The 15,267-nt window shown below is 32.8% G+C and overlaps 3 protein-coding genes across 4 annotated transcripts; 2 read left to right on the top strand and 1 right to left on the bottom strand.

Moving 5' to 3' along the window:
* The first annotated feature begins 929 nt into the window (after positions 1-929).
* Positions 930-2,678, top strand: LOC110229828 (putative defensin-like protein 62). Its single transcript, XM_021030825.1, has 2 exons — positions 930-990; positions 2,413-2,678. Exons 1-2 carry the CDS (start codon positions 930-932, stop codon positions 2,574-2,576), a joined length of 225 nt encoding a protein of 74 aa, XP_020886484.1. The 3' UTR covers positions 2,577-2,678.
* Positions 2,679-2,959: 281 nt separating this feature from the next.
* Positions 2,960-15,161, bottom strand: LOC9321945 (nuclear cap-binding protein subunit 1). 2 transcript variants are annotated; one of them, XM_021031733.1, is made up of 19 exons: positions 14,996-15,161; positions 14,797-14,856; positions 14,543-14,599; positions 13,910-13,981; positions 13,738-13,800; positions 13,390-13,566; positions 13,056-13,184; positions 12,758-12,824; positions 12,374-12,573; positions 12,086-12,156; positions 11,636-11,720; positions 11,418-11,486; positions 11,204-11,322; positions 10,726-10,864; positions 9,693-10,193; positions 9,282-9,581; positions 8,952-9,197; positions 8,719-8,870; positions 2,960-3,009 (listed from the first exon to the last, which is right to left on the bottom strand). In XM_021031733.1, exons 1-18 carry the CDS (start codon positions 15,077-15,079, stop codon positions 8,763-8,765), a joined length of 2,547 nt encoding a protein of 848 aa, XP_020887392.1. In that variant the 5' UTR covers positions 15,080-15,161; the 3' UTR covers positions 2,960-3,009; positions 8,719-8,762. The 2 variants fall into 2 exon arrangements, with proteins under 2 accessions (XP_020887392.1, XP_002883798.1); XM_002883752.2 differs by lacking the exon at positions 2,960-3,009 and having other exon boundaries at positions 8,581-8,870.
* Positions 7,354-8,333, top strand: LOC9319866 (putative defensin-like protein 62). Its single transcript, XM_002885833.2, has 2 exons — positions 7,354-7,542; positions 8,144-8,333. Exons 1-2 carry the CDS (start codon positions 7,455-7,457, stop codon positions 8,308-8,310), a joined length of 255 nt encoding a protein of 84 aa, XP_002885879.1. The 5' UTR covers positions 7,354-7,454; the 3' UTR covers positions 8,311-8,333.
* Positions 15,162-15,267: the final 106 nt, after the last annotated feature.

Here is a 15,267-nt window from a genome sequence, read left to right as displayed (position 1 = left end):
AATCAAAATAAACATATAAGATTACAATTACAAACATATACCGTAACTCAATTATATACAAAATTTGGAAGACATATATATGTATTTATAAAACTTAGAGATTTCAATATGTATATACCGTATTAACTGCTCATATTTTCATTTGAAATGTTCACTACTTTTATCTAACGCATGACTTGCTTGGTTATTTTTACCCTCATACAAGTATAAGAGTAACTTTTTTATTTTTTTTGTCAATAACTTTTAATTAGAGTTCAAAAGAGTCATTCATGAAGAATGTTGTTTACATAATGTTATGCGGTTTAGTACGAACTTTTCGTGCCAAATTATCCGTTAGTAGAAGAGTAACTTATGAATACATAAAACCATAATAAATATATGAAAAATATATAATTTTAGTGTCCTCAAATTTAGCAGCTTACAAGTAGCAGTTGTGTGATGTGATGCACAAATCTGTGAATACTAATCTCAACTCGTTTTAACATATAATTGATAAGATTATAGTCTTAATGTTATATGTCAAAAAGATTATTCAACTTTTGTTATAATTTGGAAACTGTAAAATAAATAATTATACATTTAATTCGAGATTGAAATATTCAACTCAATTTTGAATTTCAAGTATATAAAAACAACTTGATTTTTTTTTTTTCACACATGCTTAGAGTCATCTATTCAATTTAGTACAATACTAGTCAATTTTATAATTAAGTTAGATGATAAGTTTTAGTCAAGCCTCCATATTAAATTTTAGTCAACCTCATATTAACAAATATATAATATCCATTTATAGTAATAATAAAAATGAAAGATTAGTTCAAATTTGTGTTTTTCTCCAAAAATAACATATAAATAGAGGTTTTCATAAAGATCTGAAAAAAAACTATTTTTTCTCAAGAGAATTAGTAGTCAAAAAAATATAAAATATAATGGGTATCACAAAAACTTATGTGACTATTTTCCTTGTAGCAGTATTGACAATTTCGGTTTGTAACTACAACAGTATGGCAACACCAGGTAGGTTTTAATTATTCAACTAGATTTTAACCCGCGGTACACCGCGGGATGATTTATTTTTAAAGTTAGTATAAAAATATCTTGTATATTATATCTCCTTATAAAATATTTATTTATATTATAATTTATAATTGTTATTAAGTAACGGTATACCACGAGTCCAGGAGACAATTATTAATAAACTGAAGATTTAACCCGTATTAAAGCGGCATGTTAATGATATTTATAAATATTGATTCAAATTCGTCCGCCATCTAAACCCGTTCCGAAATATAACCCGTTCCTTAATTTCTTAACCCATCCCTTGATTTGTTTTTATTATAAAATTTAATAATTATTTATTATATATAAAAGTTTACAAATCATATCATTCTCTAAGTCATTTATATTTTAATAAACTAAAGATATAATCTATATTAAAGCGGCATGTTAATGATATTTTAAAATTTTATAAATATTGATTCAAACTCGTCCACCATATAACTTCGTTCCAAAATATAACCCGTCCTATAACTTCTTAACTCGTCCCGTGATTTGTTTTCTAAAAGTAGTAATTTTTAAAATTTAACGATTATTTATTATATATAAAAGTTTGCAAATTGTATAATTTTCTAAGATAGTTATATTTTATAGTTTACAATTGTTATTAAGTAACATTATACCACAGGACAATTTTTGGTTTTATACAATCTTTTCTAAATGAGATTCATTTAATATGTCTAATATTGGTGGTATTAAAAAAAATTAAGGATTTAATCCGTATTGAAGCGTCGGATTAATGATATTTTAATCTTTTTATTATTGTTGATTCAAAAACCCGTCCCGCCAAACCCGTCTGGCAAAAAAACTCATTTATTTTATTAATGTTGATCTTATTTATGATATGATTCTGAATCATTGTTTAAATATTTCAATCGATGTCAAACGTTTAACACACATTTCCGTCAATTGGATAATATATGTCCGTTTTTTAAATTTCGAATCACTGTATATGCAGCCAAAAAATTAATTTTTTTTTTACTTTATGTATTATATGATGATTCAAAACAATTAAAAACAAATCAAACAAATATGATAGAAGAATCATAATTCTAAATCTTAGTCAAATCTTCTAAATTATTAAATATGGAATATCCGGTGTATGAGTTGGGTTAAATATAACCCAACCCAATAAACTTTTTATGATCAAAATTTGTAAACGGGTCGGGTATCCAAAGTATCCGAGAACAATTTTACCTGACTCAAAAGTGACTGCAAAAATACTAGTACAGATTATCTTAGATCATTAGAAGAGCAATGGTTTAAACATTTTCTTTTCATAAATTACAAAAATATTTTCATCGAATGTCTAACAGAAACACATATATATATATACCTTGGGTTGTATAATTGCAGTGATCCAGCAATATGATCGTTGCATTGGGGCATGTTCGAGATTTTATGGAAATATGCAATGTTACAAAAACTGTAGAAACCTGAAGTATGACGGAGGACAGTGTGATTTTGTTACAAAAGGTGAAAAATTACCAGAATGTTGTTGTTCTTTCTACAAAAATTGATACTCTTTCTAGTAATTGGCTACTTGAGAATTATATTTTTCTCTTCCCATTATTTAAACAATGTATTGTCTTCAACTTCTTAATAATAAATTTAATACAATAAATTAATATTATTAGGCATATTTTTATCGATTTTTTTTTTTTATTTTTACATAGACAAAAAGCCAAATAATTATATTATTTATTAATTGATCGGTATTTTACGGTATTAGGGTGTTTATATATGTCTTATGTTCCTTCACCAAGACCACGTTGCTCGATTGTGCTTAAATCGGAACATGAAGTTGTTCCCTTTTGGATAAAATGTTTTTGATTTTTTCTTCGGCGAGTCAGAGAGACGAGCTTCAGAAACAAGACTGTGCTGTTTATAGTTTAAACTCTTGTTTTATGATTCTTTCCGATTTCCTAATAACTTGAATGTCAAAAATAGAATCTCATAACAAAAACAAAAGAGACTAGTTTGAGATTGAAAGAGAACACCTCCGACTCCAACTTCTCCATGTGAGGCCATATCTAGAGAACATGGAGAAACAAGTCAAGACTCAATCTACAAAAGCTCTTACAACAACATCCCAGCTCTTTACAAAAAGTTTTACTTGAGTTACACTCTACCAAAAACGACCTACTACCCACCAAAAGTTTTAGAGATTATTTCAAGTACCTGAATAGTTAAACCCAGATCAAGAATCCCATTCTTGATACGATCCCTGAAAGATTCCAGTCCTCTCCTCGATATGTAACTGAATCTGTGTATATCCAAATCGATCTCAAATTAGTTTGGTCCCTGTACAAATGATCAATAACATTAACCACAAAGCTCTGAATATGAAATATCAGTTATGAAAACTAAAGAAAGATCTGTAATCTAACCTCGTGTTGGCGTTGCGGACGAGAAAGAACCGGTCTATCGTTGTAAGCTGTGATAAGTTTTCTCTCAGTAGAACTTAGCTGAAGATCCTCAGGATTTACCAAACCTGCCATAATCTTTAACCTCTCTCTGAACGGAACTGTTGATTCTCTTGTGAATCCTTTGACTTTCTCCATTTCATCATCCATAAATCTCTCCAAGAACCAAATCTTTAAACATCTCTCTATACAGAAACTGTTAGAAACTGAAGTCTCCAAGACAGAACAGAGTATAACAGAGAGAGAATCAGACTTTGTATCACAATCTATTTGATCGTGAACAAAACAATGAAGAAAAGAACTTCTCTCTTTATTAGATAATTAAAAGTGAAAAACAACGACTGTAGTTTAAGGTTTACAACAAGGAACTTAAATAGAATCCAACAGACATGAAAGACAAGAGTTGTAACTCTTCTTTCTTATGACACAACAACCGTAACTACTTAAGACTTAACAACACACACACTTTGACTTAACATACATAATTACTTGTATAATTAAATAATATAGACCAAACTCAATTATAATCTAACAGAAACATAACAAGTTTTTTAAAAAGAGCTAGCTATAAGATCTATCATCATCATATCTTGATGGTTTCTTTAGAGTGAAATGAGATTTCTTTGTGATAATTCTCATTGCGTTTGAAGTACAAGACTAAGCTAAGTCCTTCACCATCATAGTCACCAACATAGAGGTTGGATACATTGGAAGCTGGATATTCACAATCAAGAGATTGGGGATATCGCAGACTTGTGATGACGCCGGTTTCGGATTAGGAAGCTCAATGTGTTGAGCAATGTGGTTGATCATTTTAAATTTTTAATGTTTGTTTTGTAAAAATACTTTTTTTTTATTCCCATAATATTCAGAATTTATGTCCTTACCAAAAAAAAAAAAATATTCAGAATTTATGTTGCAAAATATTACCATTTAAATATCTTAAAATAAAAACTTTGTTTAAAAATAAATTAATGTTTATTTCTTTAATTACAAAATCTGCGATTTATTTTAATGTTTCCTAATTACTAATATAGATATATTCGAATTGCCAAAAAGTTGGATTTAGATGTATTTTGTTAAGATACCTAAAGTGTCATTTGATTAAGAATAAGAAATTATCATTAAATATTTGAAGTAGTGACAAAGTTTGAATGACGTACGTGGTTAAAAGATATGAGTGTTTTATAGTTAACTAGGATCGGACCCGCGGTCTACCGCGGGGGAATATTGGTTTACATACGTTGAGTTTAATATTGTGTGTTTTTAGTAGAGCGAATCGTGTAGTATACTTATAAATATTCATAATAACGAATTGTAGAGAAAATGTTAAATTTTTTATAAATAAACCCATCATATTAATTATGATTTACAAAATAGAATTCTGTGTTTTAAAATTCTAAAATTAGACGATTCATAGGAATTAGAGCAGTCAAAATAGGTCAAAAACCGCGGGTCGAGCCCAAATCATCTTACTATGGGGTAGATTTGGGAAAATATATTAAACACGCAAATAAGCGGGCCACATGGATTAATTCGCAGTGGGTCATAGGTTTAATCGGTTTTCATCCGCGGATTGGTGGATCAGCCCGCATGTTAGTATTTGTGGATAAAATTATAATTTATTCAACATGTGGTAATTTAAACAAACTATAATAGTATTTTTATTTATTTATTTATTTTAGTAGTATTTTAAATTTTGGTTACTTTAAAACTATTTAAACAAAATCCACGGACAATCCCGCAAATCCGCATACATTCGTGGGATGGATTTGTATTTCATATATGCTACCCGCGGATCGTGCGGACCGACAACTACAAGTCAAAATATTTTTTGCCTATCGTAAACGGGCTTAACGGGACGAATCAACTCGCTTTGACAGCTCTAATGGGAATATTATTTAGTCATACAACAAAATGAAGTTTGGACATAGGAATAATAGAATATGTATCTTATTTGTTAGATGAGAGATTGAAAGATGAAATATAATGATTAAAAATTAGTTATTATTTTTCATGATTCACAAAATTTAATAAATACTTATCATCTTGTTGAATAATTCTAAAATCATATTCAATAAATCTTTATAAATTGAAAATTAAACTTTTTTGGTAAGCTATAGGTATGAAAATACCATAATTTCGATTTAATCTAATTAAATTAAAATTAGTTACATGGATTTTATATCTATTTAATGTACACGACCAAAATAAAAATATATATTTAATTTATAAAACAAATGGGGTATTACTTATGTGTGATAAATTTTCTAGAAATCTTTAGAAGCAAGTAAGATATCTTTCAATTAATGATAATTGACTAAAATGAGCGAAATTAATGATAAAAACGTTAATTGTTATCGAATTAGTTCCAAAATATATGAACAAATTTATTATACGTAATTAATGTATAATATTGTTCGGAATATGCTTTTATAATTAGTTGTCATAAGTACAATCAGATTTTATTTGATTTCCATAAATAATTCATTTTTCATTCGATTTTTCATTATTAATTTGAATTTATACTCCAAAAAAATTTAAAGATCCGATTTCAGAATTTCAGGTCAATTTTCTGATTTTAACCCGACCCATTTTCATTTGTACTTCTCTTTTAATAATATAGAGATGATTTTGATATTTTAGGAAAAAAGAAGCTTATTGTTATTCGTCATATTTTGTTGCTATTTGTTTATTTGATGCAAAATTGCAGGAACTGGTTTGCCCTGAAGATATCCAGCTAATTAAAAGGATCAGGCCTCGTATTGTCAAAACACCGGATGTTCCAACATGGATATTCACCAAGGATGGACAGTACTCAGTGAAATCAGCTAATATCTCTCATAGGCGGATGAAAGTGTTGACCGACTGTCCCTTTTGTGGTGAAGCTGAAGAATCAACTATACACATCTTCTTCCAATGTCGGGTCGTTAGAGAAATCTGAGAACTATCACCCCCTTCAATACCACCAGGTCAGTTTTTGCAGAAGACTTCAACTATTAATATTATCCAGGACCTGCTTTCTTCTGCAAATCAAGATAACTCTAAGGAACCATTATTCCCATTTATTGGTTGGCGGATTTGGAAAGCTAGGAATGCACTTCTTTATGAAAATAAAAGATGTGCCATTCCTAATATTATAAATCAAGCTCTGATGGATTGGCGACTATGGAAGAAAGCCTCAGAATATCCTTCTTCACAATCTCAGCAGTCTATAAAAGATGGCCAATCAGTTCCCCATCATAATCAACAGATGCTTGTCACTAATACATCTTTATACTGTTGTGTAGATGGCTCATGGATTGACCCTACTAGCAAAGCTGGCATTGGATGGGCACTATACAATACAGAGAGACAATGTCTCATTAAGGGCTCCTCTTCGATAGAGCCTACTAGCTCTGCCTTGGAAACGGAAGCATTAGCACTAAGAGAGGCTATCCTCCAAATTAAACGCCTTAACTATTGCGATGTCACCTTCTGTGGAGACTCCAAAATCCTATATACTTATTTGGAGACAGCTATGCAACAAGATCAACCACCACCAGGAAACTTGGAGATTCAAAACTACCTAGAGGATATTCTGCTGATAAACAAAGGCATGTACCATTTTAAATATATCCCTCGTGAGATAAATGCTATGGCTGATAAGTTAGCTAGAGAAGCTAGGGTTATGAAATCTCCTTTTGTTGTATCCTGGGTTACCTAAACAACTGTGTTGATGTACTCTATTACCCTATCTAATGAATGGATAAGTTGGCCGACAAAAAAAAATAATATATGAGATATGAAATTAAATTTCGAATATTTATTTTATTAGATATCGAGTAGTTATGGTAAGTACGTGGCGAAAAAAAAAGGTAAGTACGTAAATTCAGGGCCGTATATTTAATTCCGATTTCCCAAGTATAGAGGTTTCATAAAAGTCTGAAAAACTATATTTTTCTCAAGAGCATTAGTAGTCAAGAAAACATAATGGATACCACAAAAGCTTATGTGACTATTCTCCTTGTAGCAATATTGACAATATCGGTTTGTAACTACAACATTTTGGCAATGCCAGGTAAATTCTTATTACTCAATTATCTTTGATCATTTGAAGAGCAATGGATTTAACATTTTCTTTTCATACATTATAAAAAATATTTTCATCGAATGTCTTACATAAACACACATATATATATATATATAACTTGGGTTGTATACAGTGGCGGAGCCAGGATTTTTGTTTATAGGGGTCATATATATTATTATTTTTATTTAATTACATATTAATATTAAATAATATATTTATCTTGATTTATGATATTTTATAGAAATATATGTCAAAACAATTTTGTGAAAAAGGACAAAAAAAAAAAGATATCCGATGATACAAAGAAAAAAAATCAATATGTAAAAAAACTATTAGAGAATTGTAATCATTTTTTAGGAAAAAACAAAACAAACATAGAAAGAAAATTAATGTTGAATGAAAAATTAAATATGAATGGGGTCAAAGACATAAAATTATGGCATGACATAGGGGTCAACTAAGAAATTTTGTACCAAAATATCTAAAATCATTAGATAATTTACCTTATAATTTCAAAACTTTAAAATGTTATGGGGTCAACTGACCCCCTCCCTCTTAATTGGCTCCGCCCCTGGTTGTATAATTGCAGTGATCCAGCAATATGATCGTTGCACTGGGGCATGTTCGAGATTTTACGGAAATCAGCAATGTTACGAAAACTGTAGAAAGGTGAAGTATGATGGAGGACAGTGTGATTTTGTTACAAAAGGTGAAAGTTTACCACAATGTTGTTGCTACTACAATAAACAAATTTGATATTCTTTCTAGTAGCTGGTTACTTGAGCATTATGTTTCTCTCTTCTCATATTTTAAACGATGTACTGTCTTCAACTTCTTAATAATAAATTTAATACAACAAATTAATTTTATTATTCATATTTTTATGGAATGTTGTTCAATTTTACATAGACAAAAACCCAAATAATTTTATTATTTATATTTTTTATATATGTCTTATGTTACTTTCACCAAGACCACGTTGCTCGATTGTGCTTAAATCGGAACATGAAGTTGTTCCCTTTTGGATAAATAAAAATGTTTTTGAATTTTTCATCGGCGAGTCTGAGAGAAGAGGTTCAGAAACAAGACTGCTATTTAAAGTTTAAACTCTTGTTTTATGATTCTTTTCGATTTCCTAATAAACTTGAATGTCAAAATCAGAATCTCATAACAAAAACAAAAGAGACTAGTTTGAGATTGAAAGAGGATTATTGTAATGGGAATTGAAGCGCAGAAGATATGGCTTGAAGAAAGAGAGGATGCACATCTTCACCCGAGAACACCTCCGACTCCAACTTCTCCATGTGAGGCCATATCTAGAGAACATGGAGAAACAAGTCAAGACTCAATCTACAAAAGCTCTTACAACAACATCCCAACTCTTAAGTTATTTTTACCTCGCTCGCATATTGCCTTGTAAATGCCGTGAGATAGCCAAGTGTTGATAAGCACCACTGTTCTCTCTCACCGACTTCGCAACTCTTCTTTGGGTTTCCATTCTCGCTGTCCACGTCCATCGCAGATGACTTGTCATCTTCCGCTCCTATAGATTTGAGATCCTGCACTGATCTCACTTTTGTTGGATCTGGGAGACGTTCCTTCAATACACCTAAGAAACTTTGGAACAGCAAGAGCAGTAGAACCTATGCACAAGGCAACTAAATTAGCTTCTAGTAAATAAAAGGAAATAGTAAGATCATCTGCTGTATTAAACTAATATATAATACCTCGGTCTCAGAGAGAGCTCTGTTAAGAAGAGCCTCTTTTGCCTCTAGGGACTCACGAAGAGATAACTCCGCTTCTCCTGTCTTCTCCACTGTTGATTTTAAACGCTTCATCTTCGCTGGATTCTCACCAAGAACGGGCTCACCCTCCACTAGGGAAAGTTTGCTCTCAGCAGCCTCCAACTCTACTCGTGCATTGGCTGAAGCTTTCTCAGCAACCAAAACATTTTTTGTAATGTTTGATATATCTTTCCTCAAATCAGAGATACGGTTATAAGTCTTGTTAAGAGCATTGCCAAGTATCTGCAGAGAAAGAAATAAATATCAAAATATAAACAAACTTGCTGTGCGAAAAGTAGATAATAAATATATTTCTTTCGAGGATGACAACGAATGAGATAGAACGAAACTGACCTCCCATGGCTGATCAGACACATGGAATTGATCAACATTTTCTGGAGAGAACACCCATCTAACAATTGCCTGATTAGATACTAGTCTATAACCCATCATCCTATCGATTGCCACCGCCGTCATTTGTACATTGTTTTTCCAGTATGTACTCACTTGAGATAATAGCATCACCTGCTTATCAGTATCAGGACAAAGTTTTGAAAATACTTGGCCATATCGCTCCAGGACTGTGACCAAATGAGTGAAACTTTTTGATCCGATGTCAAGTAAGGTCTGTACAACTATTGTAAGAGTGACTTCAAAACCATGAACTGGATATACCGTCTCCTCAATCCACACCATCATGTCACGTGCAGTTTGTTTTTCCTTGACCTTCCTGCTCAATTCGGCTGACAATTGCTGTTCTTCTGTTTTCTCTTTACCCTCTTCCAAGGAATATATAAAATTCGGACCAGCCTTTGGAGGAAGCAATTCTTCTAGGGTGCTCGCATTCTCAATGCTCTGTTAGACACACAGAAAAAAACAATATAGCCTGAGAAAGGATATGTGATGCTTAACTGCTTATATTTGGAAAAATATATTAATGTGGATAAGAAGATGAAACATTGTTCCCCCACAGACAGGTATAAGATAAATGCCCCTAGACTAAGAGAAAGGATATCTGATGTTTTAGTTTGGCAGCTTCTAATAGCCTGAGGATATTTCTTCTAATTTAAGAGCTAATTAGTGCTTTTCTTCCAGCTAGACAAAAGAGTGTGGACACAACTTTAAAATATTATTTCGGTGTTCTGACTAGGACCAATACAGTACTAAACTCCCTAGCCAATAAGACCTTACTTTATCCAGTTCAGTAGAACCATTCAAAATTGCAAATTTCTCACCTAACCTAAATGAGGAACATTGACAATCATTTCCGTCCACAAAAAATCTAGTTCCATATTGTGTTATCACCCACACCGGTAAAATAGGTCGAGGCCAAAATATAACAGTATATATCATAACAAAAAATCATGTTCAGCAGGTGATCTGTTACCTGCTTAATTTTATCCCAGTAAGACAAGCGTACTTCTCTTTGCAAAATCTCCTGAACAAATACACGCTTAGGGGCCCACTTGGGAAGGTCCAACACATAAGCCCACTCTTCCCACGGCCAGATGAATTGGAAGTTGGACCTGTTAAGCATGGAAGTTATAAACATGAGAGTAGAGAACAAAAAGAAATACGTAATCAACTTCATGTGATGATAACAGGTTTCTCAATTCATCGACAAATCAAGACTCAAACACAACCATTGTATCACGTAAACGGATCATCAGTAAGAAAAGTAATGCCGACTGAGAATCCATATTTCATGTTTCATTAATTCAATCATGTGAACTTGACCAAAGTAAAGCTGATAAGCTAGGTAATTTTCTATCATATATGGAACATCCACCAAATATTCGACAATAAAGCACCTTTTCCAGATCACAAAAACATCCAGAGGTAAGAAAATGAAATTATATACTTACAAGTGGTGAGAAAACCAGAGGATAAGACGTGTCCTGGATTCCATGTCTAAGTCGGAAATTTTCTCAAATAGAGCACGAACAGCACCAGCAACAACAGCAGGAAAGGCACCCGGAAGAGCCTAAAATAATTAAATATTTCGAATCAGGTAGAAGAAAGAAATGAGACCAGAGATATAAAAAACATTGAATGAACAGATTAATTCGTTGTTACTACCTTACAAAGATCCATAATTACGAGTGTATAATAAAGAGTCTTGAATGGTGGTTGTGGTAGCAGCAGTATCTGAAAAACAGCAGATCCAATTGTTATATCTTAAAACCACAGCTCTAAGAAAAACTTTCCTGGAATTAATTGGTATAATCTGCCAGAAAAAAGTATGATTTCATATACAATGTGAGTACTCACTAGAGAGATTAAACAGCAGAAGTTACCTGAGAAAATAGTGTCTCTGCCATAAGATACTCATACCGAAAAGGAACAGGAAGATTAGCCATGTAGGACGCACACTCCTTCCGACTAGCTTTGCAATAAATTAATTAGTGAAACAAAATTCTATATAATTAAGTAAGCAAACAAAATTTAGTAACAGAAGGAAAGAAATTCAGCATAAGCTAAGATGTAGATTAGAAAACAAGTATATGGTAGGCAATTCCAGAACCATAATAATGACATAAAAAAGGTTCAACTAGATATTCAACACAAAAACACTTGCCCATAGTAGTAGCAAATTAGTCTTCAACTTAGCGGGGGGTGGGGTGGGGGAGCGGAAACCAAGATCTAAACTAAAACCAGCATGCATGGACGACAGTCCACTGTGCAAGAAAAATATAGAAGAAACATAGAAAACGTCAAAAGCACTCAAGTTTTGGGGAAACACAAACCATCCATTTAAATAGAAGAGCACATCCAGCAAATACTCCTCCACGACAAAGCGATCGATAGGTTGTACATCCTGTGAGGTTAATAGTTACAGAATCAGAAGAAAGGGTAGACAAAGAGAAAGGAATAGAAATGGACATCATATAACCCATATATTAATCTACAACTATAATAAGCTAGAGAAAAAGACAAATGTCGATGACTGAAATGGTAGCAAGTATAATTAACTTCCACCAGCATGATATATGTCTTATTCAGATAAACATTGACATCAAAAACCAGAAAATTACCTCCATTTTATTAGCTGGAAAGATATTCAACCTACGAATTCTCTGGGGATATCTCGTCAGAGCATCATGCTTTTGCTTGCCACTGTATGCTCTCGAATGATCAGAAGGTGGACTCGGTTGTTCCATACATTTAATGGGGCCTAGCTCATGAAACTTTCCAGCAACGAGTTGAGCTTCGAAAGAGAGATGAGGCCTAGGAACTAGAACATTGAATATGCATGAAATTTTCGTTAATAGTAATATACAACTAACATCTCTAGTCATATGAACTGATCAATTCGTAAAGCGAAACAAGGTAGATAAGGATAATAAAAGAGAGGGTTCGTAGAAGATTGCAGTCTTTGTAATACCATCAGAGATGAGAAGTTGACAAAATATGCATACCACTATCAAGTTTCCATCCATTGGAAGCCAGAGACTGTATTCGATCCAATAGATCCTCCACGAAATCCTAAAGAGACCACCAACGAGAAAGACGAATGAGGCAGACCAAAAGTTACTACACCATGATACAAAATTCAACAGATATCTATCTCGAACAAATATAGAAAAGCAGAAACGTAACGTCACATCCATGCATCTTATTTATACATCTGCCAAGACATCTACCGAGACAAAATCAAAGGGGCAGCTAACACAAAGCAAATACAACAACTTCAAGAACTAAACACTAAACACAAACCTTCTCTGCAAGGCTGCTTTCAAATTCTCCGTTGTGAAAAAAGTTTAACCCAGATGTGGAAGAATTCTTTCGGATGCTCAAATAAGCTTGTATCCCAACTAACACTCTTTCAATCTCATCGGGAACTTGCTGCAAGCCAAAGGGAAATTCAGCGGCCATAACATGTTAAAATAATAGTTTACAGCAATACAAATAGCAGCAGACACCCAAAGTTGGTTACACATCCAACAAGGATGACATCAGTATTCTAAAAGCCTTCAATGTAAATATCAAATTTTTCTAGAACACAGTTACCAAGTTATTTTCTAGAATGTCTTTAATCCAAGAGCAATACCTCAGCGAGTTCTGATCCTCCCCACGGGAGGCTGGACAAGATGCATATAACGTAAAAGTCAGCTTGTGGCTGCCATGATGGATTTCCTTTCTCTTCATCCACAGTAGTGGCAGCAGATGATAACAATGTTTCGAACACGACAATCAAAGAAGCAGGTTGAATAACCTTACTGCACAACTAAACAACCCAAATAAAACATGTTAGAAAAATAGACAAAACATCTCAAAATTTTCACAAATACTGTTCTATATACTTCACAGTTTTATTCAGACGCTTTTTGTGTATTAGAAACATGAACTTACATATCAAATAAACGAAGCAATCATGAAACAAGATTAGTAACCATACCAGGGACGTCATAAAGCGAAGCAATATACGGATACTGTTGCAGTTGCCAGAATCTAAAGCGACCTGGCATGTTCAACCCAGAAAAAACAGTCACATTAGAAACAAAAGTAATTGAGAAAACTTATTTTATCAATTTATCCTTGGAATTTGATGTACAGATTAGATTATTTACCTGGAAATCAGCATGGACACTTTCTACTAGCTTCCGGACAAAATCTTCATTCTCCAAGTTCAACAAACCAATCTTAAACATGTGGAAAGACATCCATCAAACTTTGAAGTATGTGTATCAGATTATATTGAACTAATATATAACAGGGAACAGGGTATCCCAGTTCAGAAGTAGATCCAAATGCTGAACGCAAAACCCAAAATGGCAAAGTATGTCGCCATGAATACTACTTACACAGAGATAAGAAAGAAAAAAAGAGATATACACAAAATATTCAGGCATTATCTTTATTAGTCAGGAGTTAGGAATGTTTCGCTGAGTGTTCTGTTAGATGTCACTAAGTAATACAGCTAGTACTATGACTATGCAGGTTTCTAAACTATGTTATATATGATATAATAGACACAAATGATCCACCTTAAGGGCATTTCCATTATTATTTCTGTTTCTAACGTGGTGTTTTTCAAGTTAAATCCTTAGGTTATTGCTGCGAGCTAATTACTCTTTGATAAGGATCAGTTCACAGATATCATATAAGACACAATCAAAACCTCCACCAATAACACATCTAAATGCAAGCCCAAAGAAGTTTTTTTTTAAGCAAGGTAAATTAGTTTATAAGAAGAGACTTACCAAAGTCCCATACAAAGGAATCTTATGAGGCAATTGTTCAGCACATTGGAGTATAAACTGTTCAAGATGAAGAAAAAAATAATGAGAACCACAATAATATACACAGAGATACATCAATACAAAAAAAAAAAAAAAAAAAAACTGAACTAATTTCTTGGATTAAAGTTCATCACAAGTGAAAAGAAGACAAAATAAAGATAGCAAACCCCAAAATAGTGATACAGATCCTAAAATTGAACAACGAAGTCACTTACAGGCAAAACTTGATCTCCAGAACGCTCGATTTCTCTGCGAATAACACCGAAACAAGTCTCCTGTATATAGAGAAACGGAAAAGTTTGAGAAGAGAGGAAATTAGGGTTTAAGAGCGAGGAAGAATTGAGAGAGAGAGAGAGAGAGAGAGAGAGAGAGAGAGAGAGAGAGAGAGAGAGAGAGAGAGAGAAGAGTACTGACGATATGGTCTTTGTAGTCGGAGGAAGTGCCGTACTCAGGACCCTTTTCGCCGATGCGAAGGAGAAGAGTTTTCCAATTGCTCATCTTTTGGTTTTCTTCAGTTCTTCTCTTTGTTTCAGTCACTTTGGTCGCACTGCCCTAGTTTTTGTTGTCCGTCTCGTCAAAAACGGAACAAATTCTCTAATGCCCCCCAAGCTTTTTTCTTTCTCAAATGCTCCTCTTCTAAAAGGAAATTTCTTTTTAATCCTTGAAAACCCAGACAATCGAGATCG

Source organism: Arabidopsis lyrata (assembly GCF_000004255.2).
Source record: "Arabidopsis lyrata subsp. lyrata unplaced genomic scaffold ARALYscaffold_3, whole genome shotgun sequence".
NCBI classification, from domain to species: Eukaryota; Viridiplantae; Streptophyta; class Magnoliopsida; order Brassicales; family Brassicaceae; genus Arabidopsis; species Arabidopsis lyrata.
The sequence above is the reverse complement of the archived record's forward strand: the minus strand, read 5'-3'. Positions and strand labels throughout refer to the sequence as shown.